This window comes from Macrobrachium rosenbergii, chromosome 15 (genome assembly GCF_040412425.1).
Source record: "Macrobrachium rosenbergii isolate ZJJX-2024 chromosome 15, ASM4041242v1, whole genome shotgun sequence".
Taxonomy (NCBI): Eukaryota; Metazoa; Arthropoda; class Malacostraca; order Decapoda; family Palaemonidae; genus Macrobrachium; species Macrobrachium rosenbergii.
This window is the reverse complement of record NC_089755.1, coordinates 44,686,769-44,712,620: the sequence shown is the minus strand read 5'-3', so window position 1 is coordinate 44,712,620 and position 25,852 is coordinate 44,686,769. Positions and strand designations below refer to the sequence as shown.

Genomic DNA, 25,852 nt, shown 5'->3' with positions numbered 1-25,852 from the left:
TAGATATCTTTGCTTGCTGTATTCCTTTAGATAATCTTTGCTTGCTGTATTCCTTTAGATAATATCTGCTTGCTGTATTACCTTTAGATAATCTTTGCTTGCTGTATTCCTTTAGATAATATCTGCTTGCTGTATTCCTTTAGATAATCTTTGCTTGCTGTATTCCTTTAGATAATATCTGCTTGCTGTATTACCTTTAGATAATCTTTGCTTGCTGTATTCCTTTAGATAATATCTGCTTGCTGTATTCCTTTAGATAATCTTTGCTTGCTGTATTCCTTTAGATAATATCTGCTTGCTGTATTACCTTTAGATAATCTTTGCTTGCTGTATTACCTTTAGATAATCTCTGCTTGCTGTACTACCTTTAGATAATCTTTGCTTGCTGTATTACCTTTAGATAATCTTTGACTGCTGTATTGCCTTCATATAATCTTTACTTGTATTACATTTAGATAATCTTTGCCTGCTGTGTTACTTTTAGATAATCTTTTTTTTGCCTGCTGTATTACCTTTGGATAATCTTAGCCTGCTGTATTACCTTTAGATAATCTTTGTCTTTTGTATTACCTGCTGTTACCCTTTCTTAGCGCAACCAAGTCGGGCCTGCAGCAGATGAAAGCGCAGTATATACGAACATGAAACAGGTAAAAGGTATTCTATATATATATATATATATATATATATATATATATATATATATATATATATATATATATATATATATATATATATATATAGTTTACATACAGTATATACACTGATCACAAATGAGTACCTTTCTTAATAATTTTGTAAAAGATTTTCCTTCCTTTCTTCCCAGAAACGAAAAAAGAATTGCAGGTGCTCTGAACATATCTACAGTACATTCAAAATGTCTGCTTGTAAACACTAAAAAAAAGAAAACTGAAATAAAATTTTAAGCCGAAATAACGAAATCCAATACAATAAAAATCCGAAGCCGATTTCACATCCCGTTTCCACGTGACGTCACCCATCAGCTCCCAGAACAAACTAGCCAAGATGAAGGGTTAGCGAGGCAGCATACTTAATCGCGCATCATTTCCATCAGTTTGCTACCTGTCATTAGGCCCTCCTGAACAATTTATCGTTCGCATGATTGTGACAAATGAAGCTGCTTTAATGAAAACAGGCACTTACTCCCCAGGTAAGCCGTAAGTGATGGGGGTTCTCGTTGCCTCATAATTGCCGTAATTGTGCCGAGGCAGTTTGTTAACACAACTGCCACTTGAAATTAAGCCTCCGTCCGCCGCTATCATTTCGCATGCGCATTGCGAAAGACGCCTCTGTGTCTCCTCCCCCCCCTCCGCTTCTTCTTCTTGCTGGTGTCACTTAAGACTGGTAGACTCCCTTGAGTTTTTTTCTTCTTCTTCTTCTTCTTCTTCTTCTTCTTCTTCTTGTCACTTACGACTGGTAGACCCCCGAGAGCTTTTCCTTCCCCTCTGTTTACGTGATGAAATAGCCGGGGCAATTCCCGAAATGGCCGGGTTCTTTTTTGATAATGAGATCGGAAATCTTGAGAAAAAGCCAGTGGGACGTTCCCTACGTGAAATACAGTTAAATATATTTATTACAGAACCGAGTGGAATGTATTTTTAGCATGAAAATATAATCGCCATTACACCGAAGAAATCTGAAAGTTTCTTAACGTTGTTGATGAGGAACTGTGTAAGAGTTTTATTTGGTCGTTTGTTAGATTACTAACCAAATATAATGGCAAAATCCCTAGGTAGCCGTGAATAAGTGGTGATACGAACAAAATGGAGTACATATTCGTGCCTATACATCTCAAGGGAATTTTTGTGAACAAAGTCCATATCCATCCTCGTGGGCTACAATTAATTTCAATTTCTGAATTTCTTATTATTCTATACAATAAATTTACGAGATTCGTTCTAATGGAAGTGAATGAAATATAAAATTTAGTCCAAAGGCCAAGCACTGGGACCTATGAGATCATTCGGCGCTGGAAGGGAAGTTGAAAGTAAAAAGGTTTTATTAAAGGTGTAATAGAAGGAAGACCTCGCAGTTGCATTATGAAACAATTATTAGGAGAGGGTGGAAAGCAAGATGGAAGAAACAGAACATGAACGGAGGGACAGTAAAAGGAATGAATGGGGTTGCAGCTAGGGGCCGAAGGGATGGTGCACAGAACCTTAAGTAATGCCTGCAGTGCACCGCGTGACGTACACTGATGGCAGTGTTGCTACCCTCCTACGGGAACTTGTTTGTAGTTAGTAGATAGGACATTTCACATACTTGCTTCCCCATCTCGTCAACCGGGACCTTGATCTTCAATGTTTTACTGGAACTGTTGCAAATAATAATCCTGATACTAAGTAAAAGGCCACAGCTACGTATATGAGCAAGACTGCATTTATCAAAATACATAAATGGTTGAAAGATGGAGCCTTCGGAAGCCCGAGTTTTTAATAATTCATGTATTTTGATAAATACAGCCATTACTCAAACACATAATTGTGTCTTTTTACTTATTATTTCCGGTCACAGTATAGTGACGCGCCATAGGTAATCCAGAATCTATGCGAACTTTAAAAAAAACTCAGTTGTTAAAACGCAACAGGAAGAATGACACAACTGAATACGCAATACACCGAGTCTTTGATACTATACGAACTTAAAACACTCAAAGTTAAACAGCAACAGGAAGAATGACACTATACACTGATCTCTTCAACGGCATTTTTTTCCACAAAATTTGAGGTATTATTAGCCTTGCGATTTGCTCAGCTTGAGAATAAGATCGACATGTATGGTACCGGTCTGAAAGATTAATACAACCTCTGCGGGAGTAATAACTTTATAGCGTCTGATTCAGTTTATCAATCACCGTGTTAAAATATGTTGCTTGATTCCAGGGGCGTCATTTCAGATTTTTTTTGGGGGGGGGGCGGCGGGCGGCCGGGGCAAAGACAGTTTGGCCAGCGAAGCGAACCCAATCAGCTGAGTTTTTTTATTTTGAGCTATTTTATGTATTTTTGAAGCCACATGAGCAAGGTATTTCAGCAAAAATTATATACTCCCACTACTATATGTTTTATCTCATCATCACTGGTAGCTAGTAGACAGACAAAGATCAAGAAACAATATTTCTGAGAAATTTTATATACTCGTATTTATGATTGCACATTTAAAAAGAAAACATGCTGTTACTTCTTGGGGCTTGGGGATGAGGGGGCCAAGTTGAGGCTTTGGGGGGGGGAACTTGGGTCTTGGGGGGGCAAGTTGAGTCTTGAGGGGGGCAGTTGACCGCCCCAGCCCCCTCCAAATGACGCCCCTGCTTGATTAATTTTTTTTTTTACTCTTGTATATTCACGTGTGATCGTTTCGGTTACTGAACAACTCGGTTTTGCTGAGTGTGCTTCGGAAATGCTGTTGAACAGTTGGTACGATTGTCAATCGCATCGCATTCCTCATTTGAAACTGTTATCAATAGCCATCAAATCTTGATTAATAATAATAATAATAATAATAATAATAATAATAATAATAATAATAATAATAATAATAAACATTCTTGAAGACCCGGATACAAAATAGCTTTCTTATCAGTATAATAATAATAATAATAATAATAATAATAATAATAATAATAATAATAATAATAATAATAATCAATATTCTTCGACATCCAAATATAATATGGCCCTCTTATCATTCTATCTCTTCACAAACCGGCGTTCAATCAAACCACTTTCAGGCAATTCTTGACCACAGAGTGAAAGCATTCTGCTCCAGCGATTTCCAGCCATTTCAGACAGAACGCCTCCGACATTTCAGAAACGACGCGCACAGAATCACTCAAAAGTCACGTGATTACCGCACGGCCCGCTACCTATTAACCATGAGAATTCCTGCCAAAAAATCGCGGATGTTTCCAGAAATCCCGACATCGAAATGTATATCATTACCTAACGAGTGGGAAAGAACTTCTCTCGCCCAAGGTTGAGGGAAAACGGCTCCGCTGAAGGATGAGGTCATGGAGGGATGTTTGAGGGGGGTGGGGAGGAGAGAGGAGAGGAGGAGGGTGGTACCGGTGAGGTCACAGAAGGGCTTGAATGGGATTAGGGAGGGGAGAGCCCGTGGAGGTTTGGGATGAGGTCACAGAGGGAATCAACGGTGGGTGGGGGAGGAGAGGGGTGCCTCAGGGTGGTGCTGATTTCGGCAGACCTTTTCGCTTTTCGTGTCCCTCGATTCTGGCCCTCTCAGGGTGCCTTTCATTAGGCCGATTCAATGGAGAAGGGAGGAGGGGGAAGGAAGCGGGCAGGGGAAGATGAGCTGGGGAGGGGAGGGGTTGTTGAAGGATTCGTGGGAAGGGGCTGTGAGCTAAATATCTCGCTATGGGAGAAAATGAAGTCAGTGAAATGCTGTATTAAGCGTGTTAGGGTCAACCGTGTTGCCACTTTGATATTCAATGAGGCCAATGAAAGCTGGAGAATTATCATTTACATGAAAAGGGTTAGGCAAAGCCCATGTTGCCTTAAATATAAGGAGCAAAACCATGCTGCAAAAGGAGCTTATTAAACGGCTATACGGACACATACGCAGAACCTACACTTTCGAAATCGTATGTAATCGAAAACACGTCTATTTACGTTACAGTTTTTCTGTTTCGTCAAGACCTTTGTTTCGTTTCTTACAGAAGGACTTATTCATTTCTATATTTAAGTTAGACGTATACAGAGAGTAAGGACGTGCTGTATAAAATGCTTTACATAGTTGAAGTAACTCGAAGATAACGTTACGTTTATACAGTATCCTAAAGTCAGAAGGAGCTAAGCGTTGAAGGCAAAGTTTTTGCTTCCGCGTCACTAGACTGTAATATTTTTTTGATCATTAAGAATGACTAAATTGGGAAAAATCAGCAAGTTCTACAAGTTCAGTATCTGATTGAATATTTGTGATATATATGAATTAGTAAAAATTCACAGATATATATTATGTATATAAATATAAATTTAAATATAAATACACACACATATACATACATACATATAGAAAATATATACTGTATATATATATATATATATATATATATATATATATATATATATATATATATATATATATATATATATATATATATATATATAGCATTTCATAGAACCTGTCGACATATGCTGGCTAATGAATAGTTACACAAACTGACAGAAGTCAACAGTGACAATTAAGAATATTTAAGATGGGGAATAATCGTTCCCAAGCTAAAAGAAATGTAAGTATGGGGACAGTGAACGCTGGAATGAAAATTCAGGAATTAAAAAAAAAAAACACATTAACTTGATTTCTAATAACCTACGATCAATGTAATCAGTTCGATTTTTATGGACATCATTCAGTACACCGGGACAGTATCAAGAGCTAGGAATGCGACCATACTACTTTTTTGATCACTTCACGCATCCTAAAACATTCCACGGCGCTTAAACTTTGAAGGCAGAAGCGCGAGCGCGCTTTCTTTGCACATGCAACTTCAGAACAATTCAATGAGGGGCGATAGGATAGAGTGAGGGTTCGATTACAAATCGATTTAAATCCTTAAGGGTCCCCCGGAAGGAAGATAAGGTTTGGATGGGGGTAAGAGGGGTGTGAAATGAAGGTATAAGGGGAAGGAACTTCAGATCAGAAAGAAATGTTTTTATCATGTGATGTTCATTCATTATCTGCTGAATTGCAACGCCGTTATGAGTATTGGGCCACCAATTCCCATATTAGCATAGTGGATATAAGTTATACACGGCATACAATCGTTCGAGTGTTTCGTTTGGAATTCTCTTTCTGCTTTTGTATTCCTTGATATCAAATCTTTCTTCCTTTTAGAAATCAGTCCATAGCATCTTTCTGGGTTTATCCCATTTTTATTCTTCATTTTAATCTTTTACATCGAGGGAATTACACGTGTACGAGCGTAAGGTTTCCTTCCAATCAGTTAATAAAAGGGGGGAGGCCGCAGGTGCAGGGGGGGAGGGTGGCGGGGCGAGCACCAAGGGAATCTCAGTCCCTCAACCACTCAGACCCTCTTCAACCTTGAGGGTCAAAGTTGAGGCAATATTTGGGCCGCCCCCTCCTCCCAACACGGAGCTGCAGACCGCGAGGAAATCATCCCCCTTCTGAGGATGCTTGGAACATTCGGCTCTTCTCTCCAAACAATTGGCGAATGCCAGTCGATTAGTGTCTGTTTCCTTGTGCCAGTCAACTGGCTTTTCGTTTCCTTGTTTGCATTTCGTTACGAAAGTTTGCCCGGGCGATTTTGTCTTTCTCCGATTTCTTGGTTGGTTAACCCCGGCCGGTCACCGTCAAGGACAAGCTCCTAAGAAGAAGAAGAAGAAGAAGAAGAAGAGGAGGAGGAGGAGGAGGAGGAGGAGGAACAAAAGATGACGGAGGCCAGGCAGAACAAGGAAGGAGCGCTTTCGTCATTTCTGGCATCTCTTAAGAGAAACATTATAATGAAACTTTGCCAAGTATTTTGACTATGATATTAAAATTCAATTGTATAAAAAAAAAAATATATATATATATATATATATATATATATATATATATATATATATATATATATAGTTAAACAACCTACATTTATAACTCATTTATGGTTCCGATGAGAAAAAGAATTTCATGATTATGAGAAATCTTTGTCAGTCATTCTGACAAAAAAAAAAGAATAATAATAATATCCATCGCCATTATGACCATGAATAAATGACTGAAAACTCTGACTCCCATCAAGAGTTAGTAAGTCAATATAATACCCAAATCATTATAATCATCATCAACTCCATTAGCATCACAAACAAAACGATTTTCATTGTATTCTTCTCTTGTAGTGAATGCATTATTATAAATACTATGAAATAATTACAAAACTGACATTGCAAAATAAATCTCTTACTAAATGTCACACACTGTCTATAAACACATTTTCTGTACCGTAATATGTGATTATTTACAATGGAGATGTTATAAAACGTTTGCTAAATAAATCATGTTTTTTTAATCATCTGTCATGGCATTGCCGTTTCAGACATAAGTATTGCAATTATATCTATCTATCTATCTATCTATCTATCTATCTATCTATCTATATATATATATATATATATATATATATATATATATATATATAATGAATAAATAAAAAAATTTGCAAATATACATTTCATAAAACCAAATTTTGCCTTTAAACATTTCTCTACAAACACTGAAAATCTGGAATATCACAAGTTATCAAAGCGCACACACAAACATGCATACGAACAAATACACATAAACACACACACACACACGAACACACACACACGCCGATGCGGGCCATGAATATTCACGCGAGCACATCACCATCCATCCTTTCGCATGTCAGCTTATGAAAATGGGAAGGTGTAAAAAGGTGTAAATACGAGGAGTACAGAACAAAGGTCACGGAGTAACAATGCCAAGACGTACTCTCGACCACCAGAAGTTGCACAGGTGAAATCTTTTAGCCCAAGGTGAGAGAGAGAGAGAGGGAGAAAGGGGGTCCCCCTTCTTTTCCCATAGCCAAAGAGAACACAGAAAAAAAAAGGGGTTACTGATGAACGCGCCATTTCCATAATCATCCATTGACTAGATTATTTCCGACAGCCTCAGGGGGCCCCGAGACACTGGCTAAATGACGTACGACAACCTTCGGGTGACATCACTGGCAACGCGGGTCTGCGCCGGACGCACGATACTCCTCGTGAGATAGCGCCTTGTAACGTTGCTCGGTCACGTGGATGTTCCCTCGTCAGTCAGCTGGTGGCTGCCGAAGCATATGGACCGTTGCTTGTGGATGTTCTGAGCCTGAAGTGTATGTCGTGCAAACGTTTGTTTTATTCCCCGTTTTTCCGTGTGGATGGATGTTGGCGAATCGCTGTTGGGTTACTGATATTCGTTAAATTTGATTATTTTTTCGTAACTTTAATTAATTATTATCAATTCTGTCGTTCTTTTTAATATTTTCTTCTTTATTTGCCGATTTTACATTAACTTTATAATTTATATATTGAAGATTAAATTTTAGTTACACATTAACCTGCGTAAAATTACCATTATCGAAATTTCATTATTGCAAAATAATGGCCAGTACGATAATAACTTAATCAGTTATTCATGCGTGGACCAAGATAATGACAGACATATTTTCAGTAAGAAATGATTGCCAACAGTGACTATGCACAAAATGAAACGTATCTGATTATTTAATCACTCTTGAATTTCCTGATTTCAGTGATATTCCAAATAACGAAAAAAGGCTGCGTATAACTAAACAGGAATTTTTGTGAATTAAAAAACGAAGAAAACACAAAATTGAAATGACATATCTAATGACATTGACTTGAAGTGTGAAGAGAGAAATAAAAAACACTGTGAAACTTAATCACAGACAGTGAAGCGGTGAAAACGCCAATTTCATACAGCACGCGCTTGGAGTTGGAAAAACAAGAAATTATGCCTGTCATCATTGCATATTGCAGCCGTCATTTTCCGCGGTGAAGATGTGGCTCGTGAGAGCAGTGATTTGGCACCAAAACTGATCAGTCACATTTATGTAACCCGATTACGAATTATGCGTGCAGTGGAGGCCGCTGGTGAATTGCCGAAAAATCCGAACAGTGATTCATAGATACAAACGTGATAGTGAGCGATATCCTTCTCTATCGATCACTGTAATTCTGACTGACTGAAATATACCGAAAATATGTTACCTTTAACTTGAAGAAGAGATAAGAAAAATCTATTGAAGAAAACTGTATCTCCAAGACCTGCCTCCGTCTTGATCGGAAAATATGACCAGAGGAAAGTGAGAGTCAAAACCCCCTGATCTCGAAAGACTCCCGCCTGAATCATGTCGACGCCTCCCCCCAGACGGCGTCGCATCAGCTCGTTAGTGACCGTCCGGAGGGCACAGAGCGAGCGTCGCTACCTGAGCCCTTGGCAGCAGAGTGCCCACGCGACCTGCTCCCGGTTCTGGCAGCCTATCCTCTATCCTAGCCCTTCGGCTGGTCACCTCTCCGCCTTCCCTCCGCTCTTAAGTCCCAAAGGATGGCATCGAATTGACCACAGGCTCGAACACCACCACCACGCGCCCAGGACGGCGCTGATTCCCCCAGTGCCCCCGAGGTCTCATCAACCTCACATGATCGGGAGATCTCAACTGGTTTTAAATGGTGATCTCTGGGGAAGTGTCAAACACCGGTCGCGAGTGCCATTCATGCACCATGCCCAGCTGCCCCCTCTGGCCCTGGGGTCACCCCCTCCCCTTATGGCTGTTCCCCCGATGGTCGTGCCTCCCGGAAACCTGCAGGAGAAGCTGGCGCAGGACAGGTTGACGGCCTTTTTGTCCGGGGACTCGACTTCAACTTATAAGCCAAGATCCATTTTATCCTGTCCTGGTGAGTTCGTTATGGTTCTGTTTTGCTTCATTTCGATCATTTCATGAGATTATTTTTTTAGGTCTGTACTTATTACTTTTTATTTTTTCAGAAATTATGAATTTTTTCCAGTACACATTTCGTAAGCTTCTAGAAATAATACATTAAACAGTAGTGGTCTTAGTAGATATAATACAATAATGCATTAAACAGCAGTGGTCTTAGTAGATATAATACCACTTGGGAAAACATTAGAATCAGGCGACAGAAAAAATAATGCAATTCACAAAAAAAAAAAAAAAAATTACAGTACTAATTGTTCTACGATTGCCATGTCTAGCATTAATGACTATGAAACGAATACGTAGGCTATGCAACCAGAATAAAACACCTACTTCTTTCGCCTTCCCGAGAGAGGTTCGCATTATATACAATTCAGTGAATTGTGTAATTTTTTATTAATCTGCAGAGATGGTTAATCTAGTGTCTTTATCTGGCCCAGGCAAGAAGAAACGAGAAAAAGGAAGATTATAATCATCTGGGAAACACGAAAGAAAGAAGGAAATTCGAAATCCTGACAGTAAAGAGACAGAATTAAGCAATAAACCTTATAGTAAAGAGGTAACTAATTTGCACGGAGTCAATATGGGAATACATAACCAGACAGGTGTTACGAGGCCGCACGGGGGGTTAGTGTGCATTGGATTCCTTCATGATACGTTCCCATACCAGCAACTTGACCAACTGTATCCAAACCTGTGTGCATTATTCTCAATGGGAAATGATTACAGTGTATGATGCAATATTTCAGGGCTCATTTTCAAAAGAGAAAACGTAATTACGTATCATTCGTCATTATCCAGCTCCTTTCACTCGCCTATTTAATTATTTGTTAGAAGAATTATTGTCATTTATCTTATCTGTGATTCCTAGGTACTTTTTTGTATAATCATTCTCTCTCTCTCTCTCTCTCATTATTCAGCTCGTTTCATTCGTTTATTCAATTATTTTTTTAGAAGAATTATTGACATTTATCTTTTCTTTGATTCCTAGGTACTCTCTCTCTCTCTCTCTCTTTCTCTCTCTCTCTCTCTCTCTCTCTCTCTCGGTATTCAGTTCTTTTTACTTGTCTATTTAATGATTTTTTAGACGAATTATTGTCATTTATCTTTCCTGTGATTCCTAGGCACTTTTGCTCTCTCTCTCTCTCTCTCTCTCTCTCTCTCTCTCTCTCTCTCTCTCTCTCTCTCTCTCTCTCGGTATTCAGCTCTTTTTACTTGTTTATTCAATGATTTTTTAGAAGGGTTGTCATTTATTTTTTCTGTGATTCCTAAGCACTTTTGCTCTTTCTCTCCCTCTCTCTCTCTCTCTCTATCTCATTATTCAGCTCCTTTCATTCGTCCCATTCAATTATTTTTTTAGAGGAATTATCGTCATTTATCTTATCTGTGATTCCTAGGTACTTTTGCTCTCTCTCTCTCTCTCTCTCTCTCTCTCTCTCTCTCTGTTGTAACGCCACTTGAATTAAGAAGTGATTTACTGTTTACGCTTCAGCCTTCCTGATTTACGGTCCGGCATTTATTAACGAATTTTCTTTCTGCACAATTGCGGACAACTCATATAAATAACGCGCCATATATATTTATACGCATAATATCTATAACTTTCAATTTCTGTTTTTCCGATGGGATACGAGGCAAGCGATTTATTTTCCGTTTATATATGGGTGGGACCTTCATATCGTTTCTTGTTCCATGACAGAGCCCATTTTACGTCATACTCGCTTTCTAAAAGAGGGCATGTAATATTTATACTTGCTTCCTAAAGGTGTAAGTCACTAAGCTCTCCTCTTAAAACAGGACAGTGCATTATACGCTCTTCATAAAAGTGTGTTAATTTAAACCTATTTCATTTTTAATCTTGTTTGGATCTCTTCTAGATAGTGACCCCCCAAAGGTTTTAATTGAAATGAATATAGAATTTAGGCCAAAGGCCAAGCACTGGGACCTCTGAGGTCACTCAGCGCTGAAACGGAAATTGACAATAAAAAGGTCTGAAAGGTGTATCAGGAGGAAAACCTCGCAGTTGCACTGTGAATCAATTGTTAGGAGAGGGTGGAAAGTAAGATGGAAGAAAGACAATATGAAAGGAGGTAAGTTAACGAAAGGGGTTGCAGCCAGGGGCCGAAGGCACGCTGCAAAAACCTTAAATAATGCTTACAGTGCACGCATGAGGTGCACTGACTGTACTACACCCCTCCCCCCCGTGCCCAAGGGTTTTAACCTGGTATGTATCCACCTTTGCGGAGTGTTTAGTACAAGCCCGTTGGGGATGACCGTAAAAGCATAAACAAAAGACTGTAAGTATCATAAAGATACGACCCCAAGAAATATTAGTCCTAGATATAGATAACGACCCCCGAAAACCCTTGGGGGTTACTATCTAGGAAAGATATTCTTGTCTTAATCGTTAGGCTATTATGGATCTATACATTAAATTAAAGTAAAATGACTCAGTTTCACAGAACTAGACAATATAAGATGTCTTTTTTTTTTTTTTTTAGTCCAGTCTGTCTTGAGGGGGAGGGAAAATTGAAGTCATTTAGGTACTTTTAGAAAATTTTCCGACATATGAAGGAATAAATATATTGATGATAACATTTATCATTATGACACAGAAAGAGATGTAGATTAAGACGAGAAAAAAATCCTTCAGGTGATAACATTTCTGAAGAGATGAATAATTAAACTACTTCGGTCGTTGCACTGATATAGTAATGATTTGCCAAATCCTTGCTCTCTGATTACTTACAGAATAATAGCAACTGGATAGTACCTGGCTATGGTATAATCAATTTTATCAATAAAAATTGGTCACGTTTGTAATATACCAAAGTATATAAATCACCCATTTCCTGAGTAAGAACGCCACTCTGACCTACCAAGCGAGTACGCATGGACTGAAGCAGCCCAGTAACTGCCTTTGGAAAACACACGGCAAGAGAATGATTATAGAAGGCAAAATTTTATGGCGTCTTAATTTGACGAAATTGTCTAGAAAAAGTCGCTGTAAAAAAAAATTCCTCATCTGGTGTAATCTTAATAACCCGTGATTTTTGCCTTTCTGCCTGTTAACACTGTTTCATTTAGGTTCAGCGAATGCTAATTCCGGCATTTAATAACAGCCTTAACCGCTGGTGATCCCTAGCCGAAGAAATAAGCCATAATTGCATACTTAGCCACCATTGTAGCCTAATTAACAGGCCGTTTCCGGCGCATTAAAATACGATTGCCCAACGGAACCTTGTTTATTTGTACTGATAATGAACTTACATTCTCTCTCTCTCTCCCTCAACGGAACCTAGTTTACTTGTACTGATCATGAACTTACTCTCTCTCTCTCTCTCTCTCTCTCTCTCTCTCTCTCTCTCTCTCTCTCTCTCAACGGAACCATGTTCATTTGTACTGATCATGAACTTAAGCACACACCCACACACACTCCCAACGGAACCTTGTTTATTTGTACTGATCAGGAACTCTCTCTCTCTCTCTCTCTCTCTCTCTCTCCAGATACGGCTGCCATAATTATTAGCAGTCTCCTAAGCCATTCGTAACAGCTCTCTATTTGCATTCATCTCAGTGCTCCAAGGTCGTCGTCGTAGCTTCATCATCTCTCTCTCTCTCTCTCTCCATCATTGCAATTTGCAACTTGATCAGTTTTCTTGCATTACTTGCAAGCAGCGTGATCTCCGGCAGATTTGGTTTTTATCAGAGCGCGAATATTCAGTTATGCGCGATGTGGGTGGGGGTGGGGTTGGGGCGGTTAGCCGTCTGTCACGATGCTAATCGTCGGAGTTTGTATTCAACACCAATCATCGGGTTATTATCATAATATTCTGATGATAGATATGATAGTTACGTCAGAAGCTATTATTATTATCGGCATTGCCAATTCTCTTACTAATACTGTACTGGCATTACAATGAATAATAATAATAATAATAATAATAATAATAATAATAATAGCGTACATTTTTGCTACAAATCTGATTTTCCAGTAGGTGAACAGAAGACAGATAGATAGAATATAGAATTTAGGCCAAAGGCCAAGCGCTGGGACCTATGAGGCCATTCAGCGCTGAAACGCAAACTTGACAGTAAAAAGGTTTGAAAGGTGTAACGGGAGGAAAGCCTCGCAGTTGCACTATGAAACAATTGTTAGGAGAAGATGGAAAGTAAGATGGAAGAAAGAAGGAGGTACAGTAAAGGGAATGAAAGGGGTTTGCAGCTAGGGGCCGAAGGGACGCTGTAAAGGGCCTTAACTAATGCCTACAGTGCACCGCATGAGGTGCACTGATGTAACACTACCTCCCTACGGGGAGTGAACGAAGTGCTATGGTGGATGACCTCAATGGAATGCCAGGCTCTTTAGGTGCATAAGCTCCCATGACCGTCAGTTATGGTTTGGGTATAAGACTAGCCAATTCATCTTTCACATCTCTGCTTAGAGATGGTATGGAGAATATAAGTGGGTATAAATAAAGGTAATAATCTAGACAACTGCAAAGATACTTGAATAAACTTATGGAAACAAGATTTGAAAAAGGCCTACGTTTATATTAATTTTTTTTTTAGTTTTCCTACATTTAGGACTTAATCCAATCATCTTTAGCACTATCATCATTATTATCATCATCATCATCTACTTCTTCATTTTTTTATTAACTTTTGACAGAACCACAGAAGTATATTACGATTGCCTGAAGGTTAGATTGGGTCACCTGCTGCCTTGTCGCCCAAAGCCACATTTCTGTGTGTGTGTGTGTGTGTGTGTGTGCATGTGTGTGTGTCCTTGACTACAACACCTAAAACTACTCTATTTCTATTACCTTTGATTATGCCGCAAAAACGCTGAGATATTAGATCAGTTCCAAAAATAATTATTTTTCATTTTGACGGAAGGGAGTTCTATTAAAAACTCAGTAAGTTTGACGTCGCGTGACCAAAGAATTCAGATTTTATAAAATGCAAAACCAATGGAAATCTCTTTTTATATTCAAGTTGTAGTGGAGGTGTTTTCTGATGGTTATTTATATATATACATTATATATATTATATATACATATATATAGAGCATATACATATATATATATATATATATATATATATATATATATATATATATATATATATATATATATATATATATACGTGTGTGTGTCTGTGTGTGTATCATATTAAGAGAACAAACGCCACACATATCTTTCATCCCAGGAAAAATGAAAGGTGCAAGCATAACCCAGAATCCTAAAAGAAATAAAGAAACAATGACATTAATCCCATCACCAACACAAACACGCAGCAAGCCATGCCACCACATAAAGCGAAAGATCTTTTACGTATATATGTTCTGTCACAAACACGCATCGTAACGCAAACCTTCCAACCTAGAAGAGAAATGTAGGAAGTATCTTAATATCTCTTACTAGTCAAAAGCCCCCAAAAAAAGGCGGTTCTGGAGAGCTAATGTGCCGCTGATGTTGTACAAACGAGCAGACAAGGATTTAATGGTACACGAGATGATTTATGAGAATTGCATAATTGTCTCCCGGGAGATAAATAACAAAATGAGACAGGGAGAATCTGCGAAGACTATTTTTCTCGACAACAGCGATGATTGCATTATGGGAACGAGTGTAATTAGATGTACGAGTGCCTTCTTCTTTTCTTCTTGTACAGGAAGAACGTAGTGGAGAGAAATTGGAGAAAAAGTTAAGTATATTTTAGTTTAACCAGACCACTGAGCTGATCAACAGCTCTCCTAGGGCTGGCCCGAAGGATTAGATTTATTTTTACGTGGCTAAGAACCATTTGGTTACCTAGCAACGGGACCTACGGCTTATTGTGGAATCCGAACCACATTATAGCGAGAAATGAATTTCTGTCACCAGAAACAAATTCCTCTTGTTCTTCACTGGCCGGTCGGAGAATCGAACTCGCGACCAACAGAGTGGTAGCTGAGAACGGAACCGGCTCAGCCAGCGAGGAACTGAAAGAAATTGGAGGAAAAATAAAGGCTTGTCACTGAACACGAACGATTTGCTTGGGTGTTATTATACTGCAGAGGAAGTTATTGGAATGGAATGCAGAGTTTAGGCCAAAGGCCAGGCACTGGGACCTATGAGGTCACTCAGTGCTGGAAAGGAAATTGAGAGTAGGTAGGTTTGAAAGGTGTAACAGGAGGAAAACCTCACAGTTGCACTATGAAATAACTGTTAGGAGAGGGTGAATAGCAAGATGGAAGAAAGATAATATGAATGGAGGTACAGTAAAAGGAATGAAAGGGGTTGCAGCTAGCTGGGACCGAAGGGACGCTGCAAAGAACCTTTAGCAATGCCTACAGTGCACCCCGTGAGGTGCACTGATTGCACTGCCCCCCCAACAGGGGAGGAAGTTATTGAAGCAAACAATATAAATTCAACGGAAATTTCTAACTAACTTTTGAGCACCTGTAGATTCTTCTCTCTCTCTCTCTCTCTCTCTCTCTCTCTCTCTCTCTCTCTCTCTCTCTCTCTCTTTTCTCGGAAATTTCTAGCTACTTTTGAGCACCCGTAGATTCTTCTCTCTCTCTCTCTCTCTCTCTCTCTCTCTCTCTCTCGGAAATTTCTAACTACTTTTGAGCACCTTCTCTCTCTCTCTCTCTCTCTCTCTCTCTCTGATTTCCCTTTGTCCACACAAAACGAATTACCAAGAATTCCACACTAGTTCTCTGGGATCATTAACACAAATAACACCAAACTTCTTGCATAAAATGATGCACGCTGACGACTACGTGAAAATAGGCTAAGACGCGATTATTCCACACCATTAACTTTATTTAACTGCTACTAATATTTAACCGCTGCAAATAACTGCAGTGAATGTCGTGTATGACAAGCCTCTGTCTTACTCCCCTACATATTCTTCTCAATAATTTTGTTGTCATTTTATTTATTTCTTTCTAAGAAAATATTGAGTAAAGTGCCTTTCGACTCTCACGCTTGAAGACTTGACAAAAGAAGTGAGTGGAGCGTCAACATGTTGTCTAAGACTACCAAGCATCAGTAATTAAGCTAATAACATCAATTGTGAGAATATATTCTGTAGATACTGAGTTTGATCTTCATGTGAAGAACTTTTCTGTCCAGTGACAGATGTATTATAGAACTAATCCATAGGAATGGAATGAAATATAAAATTTAGGCCAAAGGCCAATCGCTGGGGCCAATGAGGTCATTCATTGCTGGATAAGGCGATACATATATCCTCATATATCTTCTATTCATTCTGCAGAGGGTACTTTGAAATTATTCTTAGAAGCATCCCGTTCTTATCACTTACTTTGGAATGAGGTTGCTGGTCACATGACCTTAAAAGCTTTGCCTGCAGCCCACCACAATCAACTATATACCAATTGCAAATTTAGTGCTTTAGCCAACAGAGGCACAATGAAGTATTGACGGAACGAGACTAAGTCATTTATCCCCAGCTTTCTCGAGGCGAGTATCATGTATCTAGAAGTGTGCGTGTTTTTTTCATGAGAAGTAACATGCTCCAGATTTCTTCATTCTCATTTGGCAAAATCATCTATTACTAAACAGCAACGCAACTGCAAGTGAGAGAGAGAGAGAGAGAGAGAGAGAGAGAGAGAGAGAGAGAGAGAGAGAAATATATATAAATACATTTAAAACTGCAAATCAAAACCTAAGCAGCTTTTGGGAGTGAAAAGGAAGCGAACTCGTTAGAGCAAAGGGTCGGTCCCCTCCCGAGAGACTGCCTTCGTCACCCTCTCCCCCACCCCGAGACGCCGGCTTCCCCCTTCCCCATACCCCGACGCCTGCCAATATCCCTCCCACCCCAACAGCCCGGCATCCTCCCCCCCCCCCCGGCAAAGTACTCTGAACCTGATAAAAACAATGGAAACTACTTCGCAATCATTAAAAGTCGATCTGGAGGGTCGTTAGTCGTCATTCTAACAGTGTCTGGAGTTAATGGCCAGGTGTATTTTTGCACGCAAAGGCACCAGACAGCTTTGGAAACTAGTCTTTCTTTTTATTTTATACGACTTTTTATCAGAAGTCCAACGGCACTTGCTCAAGATCGTGTTCTCTGGATATGTTAATGGGAGGGCGCGAAAGTGACAAAAGCGCGCATGCACAATTTGCTCAAGTCATTTCGGCTCATTCGTTTCTAAATATTCAAATATATATATATATATATATATATATATATATATATATATATATATATATATATATATATATATATACAGTACATTATATATTATATATATATATATAATTTATATATAAGAAACTTCATATTAACATACATACGTAGTACATACGCATGTGTACTTTTCCACCATTAAACTGTGTCATTTACATTCTAAAACCCAGAGAGAGAAGTTGGACATAGAGATGAAAGGGAGGAAGCTTGAATGGACGTAAAATGAGAGGCTAAAACACGGCAGCGTATACTGTCCAAATAAAAGCATACAGCAAATACATAATACCAACAAGATACCGAATAGCACAGGTACCTGAATAATTCTCATACAGCATGAAAGAGACGCCAGAATGCCACAAAAATGAAGTCAATTTGATGCGTTTAAACCTTTGAATGTTTTTGTAATGGTTGAGATGGTTTCCATGGCAACAGTTCGTCAAATGGACGTAAGATTTCTTCCAAAAGAGAAGGTCACCTTAGTACTACATCAAAGTCTCATCTAATTGTGTCTGCTCGTTCTTGAGATATTCTCTCAGCATACAGAAGAAATACGCAAAAAGTGAACGTCTTGATATAGAGATCGATAGGGGTGGTAATCTCATTACCCTACATAACGTAGGTCTGATAAAACCAAAATACAGGAAGGATGTTTTACAAGGTTTGGGAAAAACGGAAGCGGGAGATGATTTCCAAAACACCAGGCCATTCCACCACTTAAGTCGTGCGCTTACCACATTAATGGATTACATACATTTGTTGTTCTATTAATATATATTTATTTTATATTCTCTTGGAGACCGCAGCCTTCATCTGAGTTTACTGAACCTCTTTGTTGGATAGATGAATTTTACATTGAAAATGAAATCAAGGGACTTAAGAAGCAGCCCAGTCATTCACAAGAAAAGAAAAATGGTTTACACAAGAACAGTTGAATAACAGACCACACCGCTGCCAGGCGCGTTCAAGAGCCGTTTCATCGTCAAATAAAAGCGCTATTTCAGCCTCCCTCCTCTTTCCTGACAGCCCGAATGATTTAAAACACTCGGATGCCGCCGACGGCAGCCAAGAACAAAAGAAATGAGAAATGTGTGGGAATTGTTTTGTATCTCTTGACTAATCGCTTTTGTGGGCTCTTGCGCAGTCTCTGGTTAAGAGGCCATTTTTCATGCAAAAGGCGCGATTCTGGAACGCTCTGGAGAATTTGAGAAACATTACTGCCACGTCTCATGTGTTGAGAACCATTACTAGAAGCCAAAAAAAGAAAACGAGAACGCCCCCGAAGAACGACGTGATTCCACCGTCCTTAATGGGTACTTCTGTCAGAATTACTGCTTGGCTTGATAGTGTAGGAGGAGAACGCTCCCAGTGATTTATGCAACATAAATGTATGTTAATTCCATGTTGTACCTCAAGCCGGGTCCGAATGCTTTCTAAAATTCATATGATTTTTTATTTTAGTCTCACTATTTCTTAGACCCATCAATGATTAAGAAAAACACAGGGAATGTAAAGATAATGCCTTCGAATTTGCATGATGGTTTCCACATAAACTATTTCCTTAAATAAAACAAAAACTTAAAAAAAAGAAAAGAGAACCGTACTGATTTAACCTTATCAACGGCGTCACGGAAGTTAACAGTTGGAGTAACACATATCCTTAATTGGTCAAAATCATAACAGGAACTCTTTGTTAGCGACATTTTGTCAAGTAACAGTTTTCATGATTGCTTGGTTGAGAGAGAGAGAGAGAGAGAGAGAGAGAGAGAGAGAGAGAGAGATTTTTTTCTAGTTATAACAAGAAGTCACTGGGTAGGGAGAGTAACCGGTTTTGTAAGTAATAATTATAGACCAATGTTTGGCGCGCTTTCTCAAAAGCTGCCCAACACCGGATATATCATCATATCATTGGAAATCATAGTGGCCAAGCTTAAATGACTAGTGTGCGTTAAATAATTATAGGGTACAAAGAGAGAAAGAGAGAGACAGACAGACAGACCCACAGAAGGTTGTTTTCGATGTGTGTGAAAAAAAGGATAACATTAGAATGATTATCTAGAGTCATTACGACTAGACAGCACAGGAGAGCAAAGAAATGATAACGTAAAAGAGGGTGAGAGAATGATATGTACGTGAAAGAAAGGCTAGCACAAAAGAGAGAGAGAGAGAGAGAGAGAGAGAGAGAGAGAGAGAGAGAGAGAGAGAGAGAGGGGGGGGTGGGGTGGGGGGTTTGGTCTATAAATGCAATAGCCATAATGCTAGTAACATGCAAGGCCACTGCTTACGATATGTCTGTAACAGTTCTGTCATAACATAATGCATTTTCAGATCGATTAGCAATCAATTGTAGTCCTTATAAGCAATTCATTGCTTTTGTATACAAGGACGTCACTCTATCAAAAGTCATCGATGATTACATGATAACAGAGAGGACGGCATGAATATAAAGAAACATCTTGTTCACATTCATGTTCTTCGATGTTTATGGAACATTAATTAATGTTGCATTCACCCGATCTTGAATAGGAATCAGCAGATTCATTCAGTCGTCAAATAGAACGTCTTGTTCACATGCATGTCCAGCAATGTTTACGGACCATTAATTAATGCTGCACTTACGTGATCATGAATAGGACTAAGCAGATTCATTCTGGCTGTCATATGCGCCATGGAGTTGGTGTGGCTGTGTGTATGAATAATACTAACGTTGTCATTTCAGAGAAATTCTATTCAGAATTAATGTCGCTTCGTTAATCGTTGGTTGGTTGGTTTAGAATTAGACGAAGCTGGCTTATAGCCAGCACTGGCCTGATAATGTCAAATGTTGCAAGGTATCAGAGGCCTGGTGTGGCAACTGGCTCTACCAGCCACCAGAGATTTTTTTTCTGCTTTTTAATTCATACTATACCACTTTCAACTGCATGCTCGGGCACCTAATCCAATTAATAATACTGATTATTTGTAAAAAATGATGACACATAAACTTCATAACTAAAAAGAAGAAAAATACCTGATTAATCACTAGACCGAGGAAGATCGTGTAGGCGAGAGCGTAATCGTAATTGAACAGATAGGGGTTCTCTTGTTATTTTTACGTCAGTTTGTCTTTCGTTGTTTTTTTTAAATGGATTAAATATGACTTATTTTATTTATCGTCCAGGCTTCTACAAGAGCTTAGGGGTTGGGGAAACGTGAGAGAATAACTGGTGCATTTTTCGCTCTTCAAATAATCAAGACGAGGTGAAAATATTTTGAGACACTTCAACAAACCAAAGCTAAGAAATGTGATGTCTTGTGGATAAGAATCGTCGAAAACACGTTTAAGATGTGCGCAATAAAGTTAACTGAATAACCGCATCAAGAGCATACTGAATGACCTATTTAACATGAAAGTAAACAAAACGGGCGTCGATTTAATCTTACAGATTTGAGCTGAAGGTGACGCCTCGAGAGTTTTACCAGATAGCACGTTGCCCAATAAACACAACTCCCCTTATTTGCTTTCTTAACAGTTAAGCAACTTCGCTTGTACTTGACATGAACAGTTCATCAATCACTAGTACTACAGATCTGCTAAACGGTTTGACAGCCGCACGGCCTAGAAACGCCGTGCTTCTGCGCAGGTGCTGGTAAAACAGAAGACGAACGGATAATGGGAACCATTATTTGTGGCTTACCCGTTGTTTCTAAATTATTTTATTTTATTCACCGCATTTTTTTTTATTGCTTTATTGCTCGACTGAAAATACAAGCATTTCTTAAATGACTCCCATTTCCTCCAAACCATCACAGAAAATGACCCTCATTGTGTTTGAATGAATTTACCGCCACAAGTGATGTAAATTAGACTCATCCGAGAGGCGATTCACATGCGCATGACATTAAGTTATTTAAAATTCCGCGAGGAATGAGATTACGCGGTAATCTCCGACATTACGTAATGACTTCTCGTAAATTGTGTGCTATTATTTTGAAAAGAATGAGAACTCGCACTGTCACTGTAAAAATATTAAGATGTTTATCTTCCAAAAGGAACTTTTGGTACTTTTTCGAAGACTTTCTGAGTGGATGTAGGTAGCATCGTCTTCCAATAAAATGAATATATAGATGAATGAATGAATAAATAAACAAACAGATAAATAGGCAAATAAATAAATATACATAAATAAAAACCTGCTTCCCCCGATATCAGTTTGTCTTGGCCCTGGTGGTATCTCTAGTCCTACACTTTAGCGATTTTTCCTCTGAAAGTTTAAAGTTGTCTGGAGATAAAGTACAGATTGCTCATCCGCACTGTTTCTTAAGAGAGAGAGAGAGAGAGAGAGAGAGAGAGAGAGAGAGAGAGAGAGAGAGAGAGAGAGAGATTGAAAACCTCCAAACCGAAAGCGACACTGAAGACAAAATTGCATTCTGCTCCCTAACCCCCACCTCACCCGCTCTACCCATCACCCCCCCACCCCCAGAAAAATATTACATATACAATTATACAAAATGATTAGATTCATGAGAAACTAAATGCAACCACGTTAAACGACGTCTGAAGGTAGACTAAAACAGAAATTAAATCAAACCGCATCTTACTGCACCACAATCTTTGAATAAGGCAAAAATGACAGACATTAAACCCACAACACTTCTTTGCCGGTGGATATTATGTCATTTAGCAAAATATTTAAATCTAAACATAAAACGTCAGTTTTATGTAGAGGTCAGTAGTGAGGGGGACAAAAGGTGTTTTATTATAATAAAATAAGATGATTCAGAAGAGGAAAAATAGTTGAGACTTCATTTTGTTCCAGTATTATTTAAGCTGGCCCATCAAGTACATACGCTGAAAACTAATTTATGATTTTCCTTTTTCATGTTGTCATATATATGTTTCCACAAGATATTTTCCACCACATTTTTAGTTTTCTGAAAAGATAACTATTATGCCGGTTTTGTCTGTCCGTCCGCACTTTTTCTGTCGCCCTCAGATCTCACAAACTACCCAGGCTAGAGGGCTGCAAATTGACATGTTGATCATCCACCCTCCAATCATCAAGCATACCAAATTGCAGCCCTCTAGCCTTAGCAGTTTTTATTTTATTTAAGGTTAAATGTAGCTATATTCGTGCGTCTGACAACGATAGAGGCCAGGCCACCACCGGGCAGTGGTTAGTTTCATTGGCCGCGGCTCATACAGCATTATACCGAGACCACCGAAAGATAGATCTGTTTTCGGTGGCCTTGATTATACGCTGTACAGAAAACTCGATTTTTGACATGCTTTTATTAATTTTGATTTCGAATAAATTTCTATCAAAATAAATTTTTCTTTTCAAAAGACACTGCGTTCTGAACCTCAACAAGTACTTTTTAAGAAAGTGAACCGAAAACTGATCATCTTTCCTGGAACCTTAAGTAATGCCTACAGTTCGCCCGGCGAGGTGTACTGGCGACACTAACACCCCTACGGGAATAGGCGAGATTATCCGCTAATTTATGTGTCCATTATCGCACCATTATCACAGTTCACAGGTAAGCTGCGGCTGCCTCAAGGTCAGGTCTTTTATAGAATCTGATTCTCACAATTATAAGGTCGTCAGGCTTTTCTGTCGCTCTTATATTAAGAGGGTAAGGGTACGAGAGAGAGAGAGAGAGAGAGAGAGAGAGAGAGAGAGAGAGAGAGAGAGAGAGAGAGAGTCTAAGATTATGGTTTATTATTGTGTGAAACACCTCGTTTTTAATCATTTAGAGAAAGAGGACGTCTAAAGTACTGAAAGTGTAAATATGTAACTACGTGGCTGTTTTAGAGAGAGAGAGAGAGAGAGAGAGAGAGAGAGAGAGAGAGAGAGATGTATATCATCCACTTTCTTGACAGGACCAAACCACCCATAAATGTCATGTAGCAGATCATTACAAGGCAATGAATTACCCGATGCTCCCTATACTTTATAATGGGCGAGATGGTTTCCACAGCGACAAGTCATCAATCCTGACCTTTAGCTGAAGCCAAGAGAAGTTAAATTATCGACCTTTGTAAGTTTGTTCTCGAGATAGCTTTTGTTAACAAAAGGAAGCACTCACACAAACAAAGAGTACATTGTCTCTTTTCAAGTTCGAATAGCAACTAAAATAGACTTTGACTGAAATGAGAAACTAACCCAAAAGAAGGTTATGTATTTCCCCCCCTGACAGACGAGGAAGAGGAGGAAGAGGAGGAAGACAAAGAAGAGGAAAAAAGACCAATGATTAAAATGACTCCAGAAGGGAGGAAAAACCAGCAGATGCGCCATGATGTCACACACACACTCTTCCTTCCTAGTCGGGCTCCTCTTCTTCTTCTCTATTTCTCTTTTTTCTCCTTTTATCGTGCGTTGTCCTTCGCCCGCAGCCGGTGCTGTACAATGGCAGCCATTGCTATTAACCTTTTGGAAATGACATCATAATGGCGTCTCCTCTCACCTTGACCTACTAGGCAGAAGCCCCGGCGATTTAACAAAGGAGAGAGACCAGATGAGCCATCATCATTTGGGAACCTCTCCTGTGTTCACCCAGGGGAAGGCTACTTCCTCCTGCTCCTCCCAATACCCCAATTGAAAACCCCTTCCCCCCTTCCCCACCTCCTCCTCTCCCTATCACCCATCCCCAGCTCCCTAGCTCTAAGTACGAGTAGTTACGTGGCTATTCATCAGTCATGATTGTATTGGGGACAAATGACTGAATCTATGATGCCCTAAAATGGAAGACTGCAATATCTGCAAAAATACAAAACTGAGAAAAATGGCAGATACTCCCTTGCCTTACTACTGATTTTGCAGATACTGCAAATGGGACTCCCTAAAAACTCGTGGAAAGCATTGAAGACTCATTCTGAAACTGCATTAACTTGTGTATTAGCGTTTCACGAGCCCAACAGGTGGCATATCTCAATTTCGAAAATTTTACAGATATTGCAGTTTTCCATTTCCGGGCAGTATGGGGAACGATGCCAAAAATCATTACCAAGAAATTTGCAACAGATGTTACCAGAGATCAGTATGAATGGTAACGGGTAGCAATAAGGCACGCGAACCCAGCGGAGTAGGTGAATGAGTGAGTGAATTACCTTCGATAGTCATATTGTTGAAGATAAAAGGATAATTTAAATGATAATAATTATTATTTCCTTTCCTAAATTTAAAGACTTCCAATATCTTTGCATACATCGAGGCACAACTTATAACTTCGGCAAACAATCTCCCGCGTACTACGACTGCCTTATGTACCGTACAAAAAATATGAGATCTGCATACCCATTATTTTGAGGTTCGTTTTGCAACTATCCTGACCCTTATAAAATTCATAACTTGAAGTGAAACGTCCCTCTGTTTCAGATAAGCGGTTGGATGTGCTTACTAATTCCTGGTCGTGTACACACACACACACACACACACACACACACACACACATACAATATATATATATATATATATATATATATATATATATATATATATATATATATATATATATATATATATATACTGTATACACACATAATATATATATATATATATATATATATATATATATATATATATATATATATATATATATATATATATATATATATACAGTATATATGTATATGAATGTTTCCATTCGCCTTAAGTAGTGGCTGAAGAGAAAAATCATGCCAAAAATCACTAAACATTCATCCTTTGACTGATGCACAAACTTACACACATACATACACACAAACAAACGCACACATATATATAATCTGTGTGTGTATACTTATATGTATGTATGTATGTATGTTTGCAATAATCTGGCATGAAGACAAAAGAAAATGTTTCCAAAAACACTCGCATCTTAGAGAGAGAGAGAGAGAGAGAGAGAGAGAGAGAGAGAGAGAGAGAGAGAGGTAGGTAGGTGAGTGTGCAGCATTTACTCCTCCGGCGCAAAATACAAACATGACAGGCAAACAGTAGAAAGGTCACGACGTTGGGAGAAAAATACACAAGTGTATTTTCTCCCTCTCCTTTTTGCTTCCTCTCCTTCTTCTCTTTGTTCGTCTTCGCTGTAATGTATGTTTATTTCTTTTCATTCAGTATCACTTCCTCATTGGTCTGCTTGGCATCGTTCTCGGCTAGCACTCTGCCGGGCCCGCGTTCGATTCTCCGACCGGCC

At 38.9% G+C, this 25,852-nt stretch overlaps 2 protein-coding genes across 2 annotated transcripts in view; one reads left to right on the top strand and one right to left on the bottom strand.

The window, feature by feature from the left end:
• The window catches only part of LOC136846618 (acyl-coenzyme A thioesterase 9, mitochondrial-like), a 136,800-nt gene that overhangs the window by 31,155 nt on the left and 79,793 nt on the right, over positions 1–25,852 (bottom strand). The gene's annotated exons all lie outside the window — the stretch shown is intronic.
• LOC136846617 (uncharacterized) overlaps positions 7,761–25,852 on the top strand; it is a 77,553-nt gene continuing 59,461 nt past the window's right edge. The window contains exons 1-2 of the mRNA XM_067117510.1: positions 7,761–7,867; positions 8,288–9,452. Coding sequence (XP_066973611.1) covers positions 8,906–9,452 — 547 coding nt within the window. The 5' untranslated portion in view covers positions 7,761–7,867; positions 8,288–8,905. The remainder of the gene's footprint in view (positions 7,868–8,287; positions 9,453–25,852) is intronic.